The sequence below is a fragment of the Heterodontus francisci genome, chromosome 5, assembly GCF_036365525.1.
Source record: "Heterodontus francisci isolate sHetFra1 chromosome 5, sHetFra1.hap1, whole genome shotgun sequence".
In the NCBI taxonomy this organism is placed as follows: domain Eukaryota; kingdom Metazoa; phylum Chordata; class Chondrichthyes; order Heterodontiformes; family Heterodontidae; genus Heterodontus; species Heterodontus francisci.
In genome coordinates, this window is record NC_090375.1 from 86,363,292 (window position 1) to 86,382,940 (window position 19,649).

At 41.2% G+C, this 19,649-nt stretch overlaps 1 protein-coding gene across 4 annotated transcripts in view; it reads left to right on the plus strand.

Moving 5' to 3' along the window:
* Positions 1-19,649, plus strand: part of rock1 (Rho-associated, coiled-coil containing protein kinase 1) — a 287,505-nt gene that overhangs the window by 89,246 nt on the left and 178,610 nt on the right. For all 4 annotated transcript variants that reach the window (XM_068031728.1, XM_068031729.1, XM_068031727.1 and 1 more), the window contains one exon: positions 7,067-7,148. In XM_068031728.1, the coding sequence (XP_067887829.1) occupies positions 7,067-7,148 (82 nt within the window). The remainder of the gene's footprint in view (positions 1-7,066; positions 7,149-19,649) is intronic.

Below are 19,649 nucleotides of genomic sequence, written 5' to 3' on the forward strand. Positions count from 1 at the left end.
TGTTGGGCACAGTATAAATCAGGAAATTAGAGCTGACTTTAGCATGGGCAATACAGTAATAATGGGTGACTTCAAATATATATATATATAATTAGGTAAACCTAATTAGCACTAATGCTGTGAAGGATGAATTCCTGGAGTCTGTATGAGATGGGCTTTTGGAGCAGTACGTTGAAGAACCAACTCAGGATCGGGCTATTTTAGATGTAGTATTATGTAATGAGAAAGGGCTAATTAATAACCTTACTGTAAAGGAGCTATTAGGAAGTAGTGACTGCAATATGATAGAATTTTATAATAAGTTGCAAAGAGATATAGTTCATTCTGAAATTAGGATCTTAAATCTGAACAAAGGAAGCTATGAAGGTACGAGGAGCAAGTTGGCTATGGTGGATTGGGAAAATAGATTTAAAAAAATTGTCGGTAGACAGGTAATGGCTAGTATTTAAAGAAGTATTAAACAGTTTGCAACAAATATACAATTCTTTAAGACGAAAACCCAACAGGAAAGGTGACTGAACCGTGGCTAACTAAAGAAGTTAAGGATTGCATTAGGTCAAAGGAAATGGCTTATAGGGTCGCTAGAAAAACTGGTAAGCCCGAGGATTTGGAGTCCAACAAAGGAGGACCAAGAAACTGATAAAGAAAGGGAAACGAGGTTCTGAATGTAAGCTAGCTAGAAACATAAAAGCAGACTGTAAGGTATGTGAAAAGGAAACAATTAGCAAGGACGAATGTGGGTCCATTGCAGGCAGAGACAGGAGAGTTTATAATGGGGAATAGGGAAATGGTGGAGAAACTAAACAATTACTTTGTGTTTGTCTTCAGGGAGGAAGACACAGAAAATATCCCAGAAATACTAGGGAATCAAGGGACTTGTAAAAATGAGGAACTGAAAGTAATTAGTATCAGTAAAGAGATAGTACTCAAAAAAGTAATTGGATTGAAAGTTGATAAATCCCCTGGACCAGATGAGCTACATCCCAGAGTATTGAATAGAGATGGTGGATGCATTGGTGGTTATTTTTCAAAATTCTATAGATTCTGGAAGGGTCTCTGCAGACTGGAAAGTAACAAATGTAACCCCACTATTTAAGAAGGGAGCGAGAGAGAAAACCAAGAACTGTTTCACGTCATTAGTAGGAAAAATGTTAGAATCTATTATAAAGGAAGAGCTAACTGGACACTTGGAAAATAATGACATGATTGGGCGGCGTCAACATGGATTTATGAAAGGGAAATCGTGTTTGACAAACCTGTTGGAGTTTTTGGAGGGTGTTACTTGTGGCATAAAGGAGATCCAGTGGATGTGATGTATTTGGATTTTCAGAAGGCTTTTGATAAGGTTTCACATAGGAGGTTAGTAAACAAAATTAGAGCACATGGGATTGGGGACAAAATACTGGCATGGATTGAGAATTGGTTAACAGACAGAAAGCAGAGTAGTAGGAATAAAAGGTCATTCTCAGGATGGCAGGCTGTTACTAGTAGATTACCACAAGGATCTGTGCTTGGGCCACAGCTGTTCGCAATCTATATAAATGATTTGGATATGGGGACCAAATGTATTATTTCCAAATTTGCTGATGACACACAACTAGGAGGGAATGTAAGTTGTGAGGAGGATGCAAGGAGGCTTCAAGAAGACTTGAGTAAATGGGCAAAAACATGGCAGATGGAATATAATGTGAATAAGTGTGAAGTTATCCACTTTGGTATAAAAAACAGGAAGACAGAGTATTTCTTAAATGGTGAGAGGTTGGGAAGTGTTGATGTCCAAAGGGACTTCGGTGTCCTTGTTCCTGAGTCACTAAAAGCTAGCATGCAGGTGCAACAAGCAATTAGGAAGGCAAATGGTATGTCTGCCTTCATCGCAAGGGGTTTTGACTAAAGAAGTCTTGCTGCAATTGTATAAAGCTTTGATGAGACTGCACCTGGAGTATTGAGTACAGTTTTGGTTTCTCATCTAAGGAGGGATAAGCTTTCCATGTAGGAAGTGCAATGGAGGTTCACTAGACTAATCCCTGGGATAGTGGGATTGTCTTAAGAGACATTGAGGAAACTGGGTCTGTATTCTCTAGAGTTTCAAAGAATGAGAAATTATTTCATTGAAATTTACAAAATTCTTAGAGGGCGTGACAATGTGGATGTGGATAGGATATTTCCCCTGGCTGGTGAGTCTAGAACCAGGGGACATAGTCTCAGAATAAGGGATAGGTCATTTAAGACTGAGATGAGGAGGAATTTTTTCACTCAGAGGGTGGTGAATGTGTGGAATTCTCTACCCCAGAGGGTTGTGGAAGCGCAAGCATTGAGCATGTTGAAGACAGAAATCTATGGATATCTGGATATAATGACATCAAGGAATAAGGGGATAGCACAGGAAAGTGGTGTTGAGGTAGATCATCAGCCATGATTTAATTGAATGGCAGAGCAGGCTCGATGGGCTGAATGGCGTACTCCTGCTCCTATGTTCCGATCTTCCTGAAGTGCGATATGAATGCAAATTGTTGACCCCTCTGACTTGCTTTCTCCTCACCTTCCTTTAGCTGCCATCTGTGAGGTGCCTTGGAAAGTTTGCTATGTTAAAGATGCTGCGTAAGTTGAAGTAAGCGTACGACTACTTTAAATCTGTAGTGCATCTTTGACACAACAAAAATGTCCTAAGCTGCTTCAAAGGCAGAAATGAATCATCAAACAACGCCATATGGGTGGAGCTCAGAAATAAAAAAGGGACAGCCACACTACTAGGAGTGTACTATAGACCCCCAAATAGTGAGAGGGTGGTAGAAGAACAAATGTGTAGGCAAATTTCTGAGTGCAAAAACTATAGAGCAATAATGGTTGGGGATTTCAACTACCCCAATATCAACTGGGATACAAACAGTGTGAAGGACACAAAGGGGACAAAATTCTTGAACTGCATTCAAAAGAACTTTTTCAGCCAGCACCTAACAAGCCCAACGAGAGGGGGCGCAATTCTAGATTTAGTCTTTGGTAATGAAGCTGGGCAAGTGCCGGAAGTAACAGTGGATGACCATTTTGGAGATAGTGACCATAATACAGTAAGTTTTAGCATAATCATGAAAAAGGACAAAGATAAAACAGGAGTAAAAGTTATAAATTTGGTGAAGGCAAATTTTCAGAAACTGAGAGGTGACCTGGTGAAAGTGGTCTAGATACAGCTACTTGAAGGAAAATCAGTGGCAAACCAGTGGGAGACATTCAAAAGCGAGATACTACAGGCACAGTGTAGGCATGTCCCCACTAAGATCAAGGGTGGTACTGCCAAATCTAGAGCCCCCTGGTTATCTAGAAACTTAAAGCAGAAAAAGAAAGCTTTTGACGATCACAAATAACTTAATACTTTAGAAAGCCTACAGGAGTATAGAAAATGCAGGGGTGGAGTAAAAAAGGAAATCAGAAAAGCAAAGCGAGGACATGAAAAATTATTGGTAGGTATAATCAAGGAAAACCCTAAGATGTTTTATCAGTACATCAACAGCAAGAGGATAACTAATTAAAGGGTAAGGCCCATCAGAGATGTACAGGGGAACTTATGCGTGGATGCAGAAGATGTGGGCAGGGTTCTTAATGAGTTTTTTGTCTCTGTCTTCACAAGGGAGAGGGTTGATGTAGACTTTGTAGTTAAAGAGGAGTGTGAAATATTAGATATGATGAGCATAAAGAGAGCGGAAGTACTACAGGGTCTGACGTCCTTGGTAGTGAATAAATCGCCAGGGCTGGATGGATTGCATCTCAGGCTGTTCAAGGAAGCCAGGGAGGAAATAGCAGATACGCTGAGGATCATCTTCAGATCCTCATTACATACAGGAGAGGTACCAGATGACTGGAGGTCTGCGAACGTTGTACCATTGTTTAAAAAGGGTGCGAGGGATAGACCAAATAATTATAGGGTGGTCAGTCTGACCTCAGTGGTAGGTAAATTGTTAGAATCTATTCTGAGGGACAGGATAAACTGCCACTTGGAAAGGCACAGATTAATCAGGAATAGTCAGCATGGATTTGTTAAGGGAAGGTCATGTCTTACTAACTTAATTGATTTTTTTGAGGAAGTAACAAGAAGGATTGATGAGGGTAGTGCAGTGGAAATGGTCTACATAGACTTTAGTAAGGCATTTGACAAGGTTCCGCATGGCAGACTGGTCAGTAAAATGAAAGCCCATGGGATACAGGGGAATGTGGCAGGTTGGATCCAGAATTGGCTCTGTGACAGAAATTGTTTTTAGTTTTAGAGATACAGCACTGAAACAGGCCCTTCGGCCCACCGAGTCTGTGCCGACCATCAACCACCCATTTATACTAATCCTACACTAATCCCATATTCCTACCACATCCCCACCTGTCCCTTTATTTCCCTACCACCGACCTATACTAGGGGCAATTTGTAATGGCCAATTAACCTATCAACCTGCAAGTCTTTGGCATGTGGGAGGAAACCGGAGCACCCGGAGGAAACCCACGCAGACACAGGGAGAACTTGCAAACTCCACACAGGCAGTACCCAGAATTGAACCCGGGTCGCTGGAGTTGTGAGGCTGCGGTGCTAACCACTGTGCCGCCCCACGGGCGTAAAAGTGGCAGATAAGTGATGCAGTTTTGCATTATCTCCAGATAAGTGTGAGGTAATGCATTTGGGGAGCTTTTTCTTTAAATTTGATACTATCTTTCACTTTTTTAATTAACCAGGGATAGTGGGTCCTCCCCTTGGAATTTTTCTTTCTCGTTGGAATATCTATTCTATATATTCTGAAATATCCCTTTAATTGTCTGTCGCTGCATCTCTATTGACCTATCCCTTAACCTACTTTGCCAGTTCACTTTAGCTAGGTCTGTTTTCATGCCCTCATAATTACCCTTACTTAAGTTTAAAATACTAGTGTTGGACCCATTCTTCTCACCCTCAAACTGAATGTAAAATTCAGTCATATTATGGTTGATGCTACCTAGGGACGCCTTCACTGTGAGGTCATTAATTAATCCGACAGAAACCTTTAGTCTTGCCAGTGTTGAGTTGGAAAAAGTTCTGGTTCATTCATGGCTTGATACCAGACAGTCTCGTGATGGTCATGAATAAAAGGTACAGAGGTAGAAAAGTATGGGCCAGAATTTGCTGTCAGCACAAAGGCTTGTCTTTAGAGCACTTGCGTGGTTAAGTTGAATATCCAGAAGTCGCTGTCCAAGTTGTGCCCCTGCGCTGTTAGTTTCACAAAAAAGGCATTTCGCTCTTACCTACACCGTTCTTTGTTTAGGAACTTTTGTCTTTTCCCATTAATTGTCCATTAAACTTGCCACAGAAAGTTAAGTCATGTCATTGCAAAGCGCAAGTACCCTTTTACCGATGTGATAAGTGTTAATATCTGCAATCACCCTCTCTGGCACTGAAAATTAACTGTTACAAGCATTGTTTCTTCAGGTTTTGATTTTTTTTTTTAGGGATTTTAAAAATGTCATTTTTAATATTTTTTTTCCTTGCTGTCTTTTTTTCTTTTTCTCAATCCAATCTTTCTTTCCCCCTTTATTTGTCTTCCTGCACGTGATTTGATGTTCAAGTCACCACCTTTAATTCACCCTCCTTCTTAGTCCTTCCCTGCCCTGTTCACTCAGGTCCCTGATGCCCTATTTCATTCACGATTAACTCGCACTTTCAACAATGTGTGGGCAATTAAATGTTGAGCTGAAGGGTGCAGTAGTAAGCCTAACAAATGGCAGATGCCCTGCTATGACAAATTCTAGCCCAGTGTGTCTTCTTACTTAATTTACTGTGGATCATGATTTATGGCTTTGCCATGTTGTAAATTCATTTGATTTTGGTCAATAATTTTAATGCATGTGGTATAAAATCATAAAATAATGCCATCATTCCTACTGCAAAATCTGGGCCTGTGTTTAGACAGCAATTGCCACTTATAAGATCAGTGGCTGCAGTTCATGTTTCAGTTAAGCAATATTCTGTTTACACTAAAATAAAAGCAAAGTATTGGAGATGCTGGAAATCTGGAACACAAACAAGAAATGCTGGAAATACTCAGCAAAACTGATCAAGGGTCATTGACCTGAAATGTTAACTCTGCTTCTCTCTCCACGGATGCTGCCAGACCTGCTGAGTATTACCAGCATTTCTTGTTTGTGTTTCTGTTTACACTGCCTGTCTGAAACTTCAGTTCTGCTGCCCAGGATAGTACTTGCATATATGCACAGAGCTCTTCTCCCCTACAGTTAAATTTAGTTAGATAGCCTCCCAGGTTCTCAATACTTAAACATTTAAAATTAATTGCTATAAGATTACAAGTGCCCAGAAGCTCCTTTGAACACTTCTACATTAGGTTTGACACAACACTGGTGTTGTACTCTGTGCACGGAAACATTCACTGTTTGCATTTCGAGCCCGAAGGACCCTCACTGATTAACACTATAGGGTTAGTCTCAAACATAGAACTGGCTTTGCAACGGCTCTGAAGTAGTTTAAACACACTGTAACTGTATTTAGTGGCTGCTTATTCTGGAGGTAATTCAGGCGCGCAAGAAGTTCTTGAGTCTCTTTTTTTAATCTTCAAAATCCTGCTGTATTGTATATTCGGTTTACTAGCTTCCATTTCACTCACCGTTCTAGTCTGATTTCTATCATAACCTTTCAATCTTTATTGTGTAATGATCGAAAATACCTCTATTATAATAATCTAAGATGGAAAATCAATTTTGGTACTCCAATTTTATAATGCTACTGTTTGGAGATGATCACATCCTAGACAAAATATTCTATAGCCTCAATTTTTTGGGGCAAAAAACAGGAAATTCTTGGATTATTTTACAAATCTAATAATGGGCCTTGCCATTTATTCTAATAATCAGCATGTCAGTTTTGATCGTCAAGGAAAAGTCAATGTTCAGTCTGATTTTTTTTTAAACTTTCAATGTGGTGCCTGTCACAAAGTACTAGAAGTAAAATTTTTAATGTGAGATCTTTTTGTTTTCTTGCAAGTTGCACATGAGCTGCAGTCTATTTGTCTTTTTTAAACAACCTGGTTCTATTTTTTTCTTGCAGGATAGCCTGGATGCCTTAATTTATGATTTGGATTTTCCTGCCTTAAGAAAAAACAAGAACATTGACAACTTCATAAATCGATGTGAGTATTATAGAATTGTAAAAACAAATGTATTTCATAAATATTTGAAATTAACATATTTGATTCAGTAGCTGTCACTGATGTTGCAAGTACGATTACAAATCCTGAATTAAATAAAACCATTATTTCTAATATATGGCAAAAGTACACTTCATCTTTCTATACATTAATATTCTTTCAAGTTTTACTGCAATGTAATGGAAACTGCTACATGGTAAAAGTTTTAAATTTGTGCAGGCAGTTTCAAGTTTATAGTTATAGAATATCTGACAAAGGAAACCTTAAAACATCAGCCCAGATTTTGCTGGAGCAGGGCATTTCGCCACATGTCCCGTTAGTTATTCTTTCCCCTCACCCTCAGCTTACATTCTTTGCCCTGCATGTTGCCAGCAGTGCAAGCTGAGGCAAGGGCATTGGGAGATCTGGGATCTTGGTGAACAATGGGACCAACAGTCCATCTTCGTAACCAATGAGATTTAAGGACTGAGGAAATAAAACAGAAGAAGAAGGGAATAAGCTGAATTAGAGTCAAGAGCAAAGTATTGTGGCTGCTGGAAATCTGAAATAAAAACAGCAAGTGCTGGAAATAGTCAACAGTTCTGGCAGCATCTGCGGAGAGAAAAACAGTTAACATTTCAGGTCAGTGACCCTTCGTCAGAACTGGTAGTTCACTGATTCATCCTGTAACTTTCCAGCTCCCAAAAGACTGAGCTGGCAATGAACTGCTGATTATTGCAGTTCAGGAAGACAGTTGCAACACTGAAACTCTCAGCATATTTTTCCATTTGTCATGTGGCATAAACCACTTAACAAAGAAGTGTTTTTGAATATCCCAGTGTAAGTTACAGCATACTTATATTTTAGCTTTATTACTGATGGTGCAGTAAGGTTCAGCTGTGTAAATATTCCCAATTGACTTTTATTTTAGTCTACCACTTATCAGTTAATAGATATGCTACTTTTCACATTGGAGCGTAAAAAATAATTTATTGTATGGAAAAGTTGCTGGTAGATGCATTTTACTGTTGGCTATCATGGATTAAACTCAGACCTTAAGAGGAGTTTGAAAAGATCATATTTATTTTTGGAAAATTACAAAATGGTTATTTTCAAATTTACTTAGTGCTGAGGATTGGCCAGTTCGAGAATTGTACATGAATACGTATGCAAATCCCTGTGGGAATTTTTTCTAATTTATTTTCCATAAAATTTGCCAAGGGATAAAAATCTGTGTTCCAGAGGTTAAGCTGGGTACTGATGCAAAGTAAGATTGAATGGAACAGTGATGAGAGAAACTCCATTTTAGGAAGGTAGGGTGAAACTAATACAATGTTGATCTCAATTTGAATTAATTTTGTCAGTACTGATCTAAATTAATTAAGAGAACTTCTATAAATAAACCTGACTGACTGACTTTAGTTGGATGTTGAAGTATGTTGGCTGGTTTTCCCTGTGCCTTTTCCATCATCTTTTTGTATTCACAAGCAGTTTTTTTTTCTGTTTCTTTCCTTTACAGTTTGTATCATACATTCAACATGTTTGTGGCCTTTTATATTTGACAAAATTTGACATAACTTAAGATTTCACAAGTTTTGAGAGTTGGCACATTTAAGCTTGCAAAATAAAACTTGTGGTATTAGAAACTGCACGTTACATTTTTGAGGTACTTAGTTGAAGTTCATTACTTCAGAATGCTAAGTTGAATAGTTAACTGAGGTTGCCTGGTAGTTACAGTACTGGACGAGCAACCACAGGTCTTGCGTTCAGATCTCATCATGGTAAGGTGCTGAAAATGACTAATTACTCGATATACTGAATTCATCTAGGAATATAGAAATAAACAGTAAGCCCGCTAAGTTTCAGAGAAGGAAGCCTGCTACTCCTACTCAGTTTGACCTACATATGTATCCAGTCCCATGCTACATGATTGACTTTCAAAGCCTTATGATTGGCACCCCATCTACCACCGACACACAGTGGCAGCAGTGTGTACCATCTACAAGATGCACTGCAGCAACGCACCAAGACTCCTTAGACAGCACCTTCCATACCCGCGACCTCTACCACCTCGAAGGACAAGGGCAGCAAATGCATGGGAACACCACCACCTGCAAGTTCCCCTCCATGTCACACACCATCCTGATTTGGAACTATATCGCCATTCCTTCACTGTCTTTCAGTCAAAATCCTGGAACTCCCTTCCTGACAGCACTGTGGGTGTGCCTACCCCACATGGACTGCAGCAGTTCAAGAAGGCAGCTCACCACCACCTTCTCAAGGGCAATTAAGAATGGGCAATAAATGCTGGCCTGGCCAGTGATGCCCACATCCCATGAATGAATAAAAATAAAATGATCTGATAGCCATTACGGAGACGTGGCTGCAGGATGACAAGGATTGGGTCCTCAATATTGAGGGGTCATAGAGAGATACAGCACCGAAACAGGCCCTTCGGCCCAACAAGTCCGCGCCGACCATTAACCACCCATTTATACTAATCCTACATTAACCCCATTTCCCTCTCACATCCCCACCTTCTCTCAATTCTCATATCGCCTACATACACTAGGGGCAATTTACAATGGCCAATTTACCTATCAACCCGCAAGTCTTTGGCATGTGGGAAGAAACCGGAGCGCCTGGAGGAAACCCACACGGTCACAGGGCGAACTTGCAAACTCCACACAGGCAGTACCCAGAACCTAACCCAAGTCGCTGGAGCTGTGAGGCTGCGGTGCTAACCACTGTGCCACCCCGTATATAACATTCAAGAAGAACAGGAAGAAAGGTAGAAGTGGAGTGGTAGCACTGTTAATCAAGGATGGCATTGGTACAATTGTTCAAGATTACCTTGGTTCAGGAGATCGGATGTAGTATCGGTTTGGGTGGAGGTGAGGAATAGAAGGGGAAAGAAATCACTAGTGGGAGTGGTCTCCAGGCCCCCAAACAGTAATCACAATGTAGGACGAAGTATACAAGAAGAAATATTGGGTGCTTGTGATAAAGGGACAGTAATAAACATGGGGATTTAATCTACATATAAACTGGGAAAATCAGATTGGCAATAGTAGCCTGGATGAGGAGTTCATAGAATGCTTTCAAGAGAGTTTCTTAGAGCAGCACGTTCTGGAACCATCCAGAGTCCAAGTTATGTTAGACTTGGTATTGTGTAATGTGGCAGGATTAATTAATGCCTTCAAAGTAAAGGCGCCTCTTGGTCGCAGCGACCACAATATGATTGAATTTTACATCCAGTTTGGAAGAGAGAGGAGTGGGTCAAACATTAGCATTTTAAACTTAAATAAGGACAACTATGTGGGCATGAAAGCTGAGCTAGCTGAAGTGAACTGGGTTACCTGGCTAGGAGATAGATCAATAGAGAAGCAGTGGCAGACATTCAAGGGGATATTTCAGAATACTCAGAATAAGTATATTCCTACTATAAAGAAAAATTCTAAGGGGAGGGCCCACCATCCGTGGTGAACTAAATAAGTTAAGGAAAGCATCAAACTTGAGGAAAAAGCATATAATTGTGCAAAGATGTGTGGCAGGTCAGATGATTGGTCAGAATATAAAGCACGGCAGAGAATGACTAAAAGATTAATCAGGAGAAAGAAATTAAGAGTATCAGAGGAAGCTAACTAGAAATGTAAAAATGGACTGCAAGAGTTTCTACTGGTATTTAAAAAGGAAAAGTGTAAGTAAAGTGAGTGATTGTCCTTTAGAGAATGAGAATAGGGAGCTAATAGTAGATAATAAGGAAATGGTGGATGAAGTGAACAAATATTTTGCTTCTGTCTTCATTATAGAGGATACAAAAAACATTCCAGTAATAGCTGTAAATCAGGAGGTGGAAGGAAGAGAGGAACTTGGTGAAATTACAATCTCCGGGGAAGCAGTACTGAGCAAAGTTATGGAGCTGCGGGCTAACAAGTCCCTGGGTCCTGATGGGCTTCATTCTAGAGTCTTAAAGGAGGTGGCTAATGAGGTAGCAGATGCTTTGATAGTTTTTCAAAATTTGCTACATTCTGGAAAGATTCCATCAGACTCTATAAGTGGGGGAGGCAGAAAACAGGTAACTATAGGCCAGTTAGCTTGACATCTGTCATGGGGAATGTGTTAGAATGGATCATTAAGGAGGCTATAGCTGAGCACTTAGAAAAACTCAAGGTAATCGGGAATAGTCAGCATGCTTTTGTGAAAGGGAAATCATGCTTAACCAATTTATTGGAGTTCTTTGAAGGAGTAACATGTGCTGTGGATAAAGGGGAGCCCGTTGACGTACCGTACTTGGATTTCCAGAAGGCATTTGACAAGGTGTCACATAAAAGGTTATTGCGCAAAGTAGGAGCTCTGGGTGTTGGGGGTAACATATTCGCATGGATATACGATTGGCTGGCTGGCAGAAAACCGAGAGTATTCTGATTGGCAGGATGTGACAAGTGGAGTCCCGCAGGGGTCTGTGCTGGGGCCTCAACTTTTTACAATTTATATCAATGACTTAGATGAGGGGAGCGATGGCATGGTAGCTACATTTGCAGATGACACAAAGATAGGTAGGAAAGTATATTGTGAAGAAGACATGAGGTTGCAGACCGATATAGATAGGTTGAATGAATGAGCAAATATCTGGCAGATGGAGTATAATGTGGGAAAATATGAAGTTGTTCACTTTGGCAGGAAGAATAAAAAAGCAGAGTGTTACTTAAACGGAGAATAACCGCAGAATTCCAAGGTGCAGAGGGATCTAGGTGTTCTAGTGCATGAGTCACAAAAAGTTAGTATGCAGGTATAGCAAGTAATAAAGAAGGCTAATGGAATGTTATCCTTTATTACGAGAGAAATTGAAAATAAAAGTGAGAACGTTATGTTTCAGTTATACAGGGCATTAGTGAGACCACATCTCGAATACTGTGCGCAGTTTTGGTCTCCTTATTTAAGGAAGGATGTAAATGTGTTGGAAGCGGTTCAGAGGAGGTTTACTAGATTGATACCTGAAATGAGTGGGTTATCTTATGAGGAAAGGTTGGCCAGACTGGGCTTGTTTTCACTGGAGTTTAGAAGAGTGAGGGAAGACTTGATTGAAGTATGTAAGATCCTGAATGGTTTTGACAAGGTGGATGTGGAAAGGATGTTTTTTCTTGTGGGTGAGTTCAGAACCAGGGGGCACTGTTTTAAAATTAGGGGTTGCCCTTTTTAGGACAGAGTTGAGACATTTTTTCCCTGAGGGTTATGCGACTTTGGAATTTTCTGCCTCAGAAGGTGGTGGAGGCGGGGTCATAGAATATTTTTAAAGTGGAGGTAGATCGATTCTTGTTGGGCAAGGGAATCACAGGTGATTGGGGGTAGATGGGAGTGTGGAATTCGAGACACAAACAGATCAGCCATGATCTTACTGAATGGCAGAGCAGGCTTGAGGGGCCGAATAGCTGACTTCTGCTCCTAATTTGTATGGTCGTATGGTAACTCCCTTCCTAACAGCACCGTTAGTGTACCGACAGCAGATAGACTGCAGCGGTTCAAGAAGGTTGCTCACCACCACCTTCTCGAGGGCAGTTACGCATGGGCAAAATGCTGGCCTAGCCAGCGACGTCCACATCACATGAAAGAATAATAAAAACAAGGTCTAGCGAGATACCCATAATTAATTGTTATGAATTTCAATAATATATTTAGACAGAACTATTGGAAACAGCCATATGGCTGCCCTGAAAAGATGATCAGGGTTATCTGCTCATTTTGTGAAGGCATGATGGCACTGATGGCCAGTGTGCCTTATCAGATGCCTTTCCTGTCACCAATGGCACAAAGCAAGGCTGCATAATGGCTCCAGTTCTGTTTGACATTGACTTTTTGACACTGTTCTCGTATGCACTCAAAAGATCTCGACATAGGAGTACAACCTCAGTTCAGGACAAAAGGCAGCCTCTTCAATCTGGAAAGGCTCAAGGCTCACACAGAGATCAAAGAACAGTGACTAAGTGAGCTCTTGTTAGCTGACGACTGTGCTCTGATAGCACACGCTTACGCGGACATCCAGCTGCCCCGGCCTCAGAACGTTTCGGCCTTACAATATGTCTGAAAAAGACAAAGATCTTGTACCAACTTGCCCCTGGCCACAAAATCCAAGACGCCATCGTCACAATCACCAGTACACCCCACAACTCAGTTCAGAAGTTCTGCTATTCTGGGAGCATCCGCTTGAACAACACCACGTTGGATGATGAAAGCTCAGCATTTGCCAGGATCACCCACAGGGTTTGGAGAGAGCATGATGTCTGTCTCAAAGAAAAGACCAAAGTCTACCAGGCAGTGACTCTCACATCACTTCTCAATTGCTGTGACACATGGACAACCATGTCACATAAAGCAATTAGATGCATTCCACCTTTCCTGCTTAAGATCGGTCTGCAGCATCAAGAGGTAGGACAAAATCCCTAACACCGAAATTCTTGCAAAGTGCCGCATACCTGGTATCGAGAGCATGCTCATCAGATATCAGCTTTGCTGAGTCAACCATGTGGTTCGCATGGAGGATTCCTGCATACCAAAGGCCGTATTCTACAGCCAGCTGAGCACGGGAACCCGTACCATAGGATGTCTCAAACTTAAATACAAGGACATTCTGAAAGCCAATCTCAACCTGTAAGTTGAACCCTACTACAAGGTAAAGAAAAAACATGCACAGATCCAAATGGGGAAGTCTCTATCATCAAGCACTCTCAACATTTGAGGAATCACAGAATCATTACTGTGCAGAAGGAGGCCATTCGGCTCATTGTGTCTGCACTGGCACTCTGAAAGAGCAATTCCCTCAGTTACATTCCCCCGCCTTCACCCCCCCCCCCCCCCCCTTAATCCTGCACATTCTTCCTTTTCATTTAACTGTCTAATTCCCTTTTAAATGCTTCAGTTGAACTTGCCTCCCCTACGTTCTCAGGCAGCGCATTCCAGACCTTAACCACTCGCTGCGTGAAAAAGTTTTTCTTCATGTCACTTTTACATCACTTACTAAATACTTTAAATCTGTGTCCTCTCATTCTCGATCCTTTCATAAGTGGAAACAGTTTCTCTCCATTTACTCTGTCCACACCCCTCATGATTTTGTATATCTCTATCAAATCACCTCTCATCCTTCTCTTCTCCAAGGAAAGTAGTCCTAACTTCTCCAATCCATCTTCATAACTGAAATTCCTCATCCCTGGAACCATCCTCATGAATCTTTTCTGTACTCTCTCCGATGTCCTCACGTCTTTCCTGAAGTGCGGCACCCAGAACTGGACGCAATACTCCAACTGAGGCCGAACTAGTGTCTTATACAAGTTCAGCATAACTTCCTTGTTTTTGTACTCTATGCCCCTACTAATAAAGCCCAGGATACTATATGCTTTATTAACCACTCTCTCAACCTGTCCTGCCACCTTTAATGACTTATGTACATATACACCTAGACCCTCTGCTTCTGCACCCCCTTTAAAATTGTACTCTTTATTTTATATTGTGTTACCAAAATGAATCACTTCACATTTCTCTGCATTGAACTTCATCTCCCACCTGTCTGCCCATTCCACCAACTTGTCTACCTCCTTTTGAAGTTCTACACTATCCTCCTCACAGTTCAAAATGCTTCCAAGTTTCATATCATTTGCAAACTTTGAAATTGTGCTCTGTACACCAAGGTCTAGGTCATTAATATATCAAGAAAAGCAAGGGTCCCAGCACTAATCCCTGGGGATCTCCACTACAAACCTTCCTCCATCCCAAAAAACATTCACTAACCACTATCCACTGTTTCCTGTCGCTCAGCCAATTTCGTATCCATGTTGCTACTGTCCCTTTTATTCTATGAGCTACAAGTTTGCTCACAAGTCTGTTGTGTGGCTCTGTATCAAACGCCTTTTGAAAGTCCATGTACACTGCATCAACAGCATTCCCCTCATCAACCCTCTCTGTTACCTCGTCAAAAAAATCCAGCAAGTTAGTTAAACATAATTTTCCCTTAAGAAATCCATGCTAGATTTCCTTAATTAACTCACATTTGTCCATGTGACTATTAATTTTGCCCTGAATTATTTTGTCTAGAGGTTTCCCCACCACCGACGTTAAACTGACTGGCCTGTAGTTGCTGGGCTTATCTTCACACCCTTTTTTGAACAAAAGTGTAACGTTTGCAGTTCTCCAGTCCTCTGGCACCACCCCCAAGTCTAAGGAAGACTGAAAAATTATGAGCAGTGCCTCTGCTATTTTCACCCTCACTTCCCTCAGTATCCTTGGATGCATCTCATCTAGTCCTGGTGTTTTATCCACTTTAGGTTCAGACCGCCTATCTAATACTTTCTCCTTATCAATTTTAAACCCCTCTAGTGTCTGACTTACCTCCTCTTGGAGGTTGCATCTTCTTCCTTGGTAAAGACAGTTGCAAAGTATTCATTTATTACCTCAGCTGTGCCCTCGGCCTCCATGTTTAAATCCCTTTTCTGGTTCCTAATCGGCCCCACTCCTCCTTTTACCACCCTTTTGCTATTTATATGCCAATAAAAAACGCTGGGATTTCCTTTAATGCTAGCTGCCAGTCTCTTTTCATGCTCTCTCTTTGCTTCTCTTATTTGCTTTTTCACTTCCCCTCTGGGCCTTCTATATTCAGCCTGGTTCTCAATAATATTTTCTACCTGGCATCTATTATAAGCATACTTTTTCTTCTTTATCTTAATCACTACCTCTTTTGTCATCCAGGGAGCTCTGGTTTTGTTTGCCCTACTTTTCCCCTTTGAGGGAACATACCTTGACTGTGCCCGAAATATCTCCTCTTTGAAGGTAGCCCATTGTTCATCTGTCAGTTTTGCTGCCAGCTTTTGATTCCAATTTATTCGTCCAGCTCTATTCTTACACCGTTGAAGTTGTCCTTCCCTCAGTTAAATTTTCTTACCCTGTATTGCTCTCTGCCCTTTCCTTTAGTCAGCCTAAACCTTATGATACAATGATCACTATCCCCTCAATGCTCTCCTACTGATACTTGATCCACTTGGCCCACCTCATTCCCAAGAACCAGGTCTAGCAGTGCCTCCTTTCTCGTTGCACTAGCAACATACTGTTGTAGAAAATTTTCCTGAACACTCTCTAGGAACTCTTGCTCTTTGCTGCCCTTTACACTGCTACTATGCCAGTCTGTGTTTGGATAATTAAAGTCCCCCATTATAACTACCCTAGAATTTTTGCACCTCTCTGTAATTTCCTTGCAAATTTGTTTCTCCACATCCTTCCCACGAGCTGGTGGCCGATAGACAACATCGAGCAATGTAATCACACCTATTTTGTTCCTTAGCTCTAGCCAAATTGATTCTGTCCTCAACCTCTTTGGGACATCCTTTTTCTCCAGCACTGCAATGCTCTCCTTAATCAATACAGGCTCTCCTCCCCCTCTTTTCCCTTTCCTATCTTTCCTGAACAGCTTGTATCCAGGAATATTTAACAACCAGTCCTGTCCTTCTTGGAGCCAGGTCTCTGTTATAGCCAAAACATCATATTTCCACAAGGCAATCTGCATCTGTACCTCACCAATCTTATTAACCATACTTCGTGCATTCACATACATGCACATTAACCCTAATTCAGACTTTCTTACTTTCTCCCTTACTCTCACCCCACCTTATAACTTAGTAATCCCTACTTTAGTGCTATCTATCTCTCCCAGCAGAACGGAGTCAGGTCCATATGGGACAAGTGAGTACGCCGCAAAACCAGTGCCTTCAATCACCCCTCCAACATAGAACCATAGAAAAATTACAGCACAGAAGGAGGCCATTCAGTCCATTGTGTCCGTGCCGGCTGAAAAAACTAGCCGCCGAATCTAATTCCACCTTCCAGCACCTGGTCCTTATCCTTGCAGGTTACAGCACTCCAGGTGCATGTCCAGGTATCTTTTAAAAGTATTGAAAGTTTCTGCCTCCACCACCATTCCTGGCAGTGAATTCCAGACACCCACCACCCTCTGGGTGAAAAGGGTTTTCCTAATGTCCCCTCTAATCCTTCTACCATCACCTTAAATCTGTGCCCCCTGGTAATTGATCTCTCTGCTGGGGGAAACAGGTCCTTCCTGTCTATCTAGGCCCCTCATAATTTTGTACACCTCAATTAAGTCACCCCTGAGCCACCTCTGTTCTAAGGAAAACAACCCTAGCCTATCTAATTTTTCCTCATAGCTGCAACTTTCAAGCTCTGGCAACATTCTTGTAAATCTCCTCTGTACTGTCTCCAGAGCAATTATGTCATTCCTGTTATGTGACAACCAGAACTGTACACAACACTCCAACTGTGGCAGAACCAGCGTTTTATACAGTTCCAGCATTACATCCCTGCTTTTGCATTTTATACCTCAGCCAATAAAGGAAAGCATTCCATATGCCTCCTTCACCACTTTATCTACCTGCCCTGCCACCTTTAGGGACCTGTGGACATGCACTCTCAGGTATCTCACTTCTTCTATCCCTTTCAATATCCTCCTGTTTATTGTGTATTCCCTCGCTTTATTTGCCCTCCCCAAGTGCATTACCTCACACTTCTCCGGATTGAATTCCATTTGCCACTTTTCTGCCCCCTCAGCCAAGCCGTTGATATCATTTTGGAGTCTATAGCCACCCTCTTCACTATCAACTACACTACCAATTTTTGTGTCATCTGCAAATTTCCCAATCATGCCTCCCACATTTAAGTCCAAATTATTAATATATACAACAAACAGCAAGGGACCCAACACTGAGCCCTGTGGAATGCCACTGGAAACAGCTTTCCATTCACAAAAACATCCGTCAACTAACTACCCTTTGTTTCCTGTCACTGAGCCAATTTTGGATCTAACCTGCCACATACCCCTGTATCCCACGGGCTTTCATTTTACTGACCAATCTGCCATGCGGGACCTTGTCAAATGCCTTACTAAAATGCATGTAGACCACATCCACTGCAGTACCCTCATCAATCCTCCTTGTTACTTCCTCAAAGAGTTTAATTAAGTTAATAAGACATGACCTTCCCGTAACAAATCTATGCTGACTATCCCTGATTAATCCGTGCCTTTCTAAGTGGCAGTTTATCCTGTTCCTCAGAATTGATTCTAATAATTTACCCACCACCGAGGTCAAACTGACCGGCCTATAATTATTTGGCCTATCCCTCGCACCCTATTTAAACAATGGTATAATGTTCGCAGACCTCCAATCCTCTGGCACCTCCCCCATATCTAGTGAGGATTTGAAGATGATCCTCAGCGCATCCACTATTTCCACCCCTGGCTTCTTTTAACAACCTGGGGCAATAGTGACTTCATATATAATAATTGCAGTCTCATCTGCAAATCAAGGTTTGGTTTATGTCATGGTCCTGTAGTTTTTTTTCGGAATATGTGGTTTGCCTTTAAGGCTTGCAAGGATCAGTGTTGCTTTAAGAACCAGCAAGCCTCAGGAGTTTTCAGAAGGTGCATTTTTGTTGCCTTAGAAACAGCCATTTGGAGACAGCGATTCAAAGGGTGCATTCTCAATACCATGGACACAGCCACTCGGAGTGAGTCTCATTTGTTACAATTCAGTTTTGAACTGGCTTTTTAGTTGAAGACAGTTTGTTCTAACAAAACTCAGACACAGGACACAGCTGTGTTGACAGCACCTGGAAAAAGAGCTCTCAACCATTTAAACTGAAGGAAGAGGATTTTAGTCTGTTTATTATTATCTCTCAGAATTCTAAAAAAAAGTCAAGTCAAAACAGAGTCTCTGGTAATTTAAATTGAAGAAAGGGAAGTTAGACTGTTGCCAATCTTTTATCCCTCAAAAATTCTAAAGTCAGCTCGATTCCATTGTAAGAGCTTGGAAGTCTCTAATTGTTGAAATTCGCTGGAGAAGGGAAGCAACATTCTGCGAGGACTTCAAGCAACATTGGACTGTAACTTTGTCAGGACTATAATTTTTTTTCTATTTTAAATGTTGTTGATATATTCGTAGTGTTTAAGAATTTAGTTCTTCTAATTAAAGAGTTAATTTATTGATTTAAAGACACCTGGTTTGGTTAGCCTCATTTGGAGGTTAATAGATGGTACAATTTGGCTGGGTCTTTCTTTAATTTGGCAAGTTTTAAATGATATATTAGCTGATCTGTGGAGCGACGGGATTGAATTAACAGTGCGTTGGTCCCACCACAATCAGAATCATATATTTTGATTGGGGGCGTTGGAGTGGTCGGTTGTAACATATTAAATATCAAGTATGAGATGACACCAACCTAGACGGTGAAGAACCAGTCTCCTTGCTGAACACTCATCCGTCAAAGTGACAGTAGAATCCATTGGCAACAACTCAGAAGATCCATCATATATCAGGCCAGTCTACAGCAATCTTAATCCAGTCAACCCTGCACAATCCTTCCAACTAACACCTGGTGTCCAAGTTGCGAGTCCAATCCCACAGGTTAGTTAAGCAATAGCTTGACACAGTTCTCACAGAAACATGTCCATCA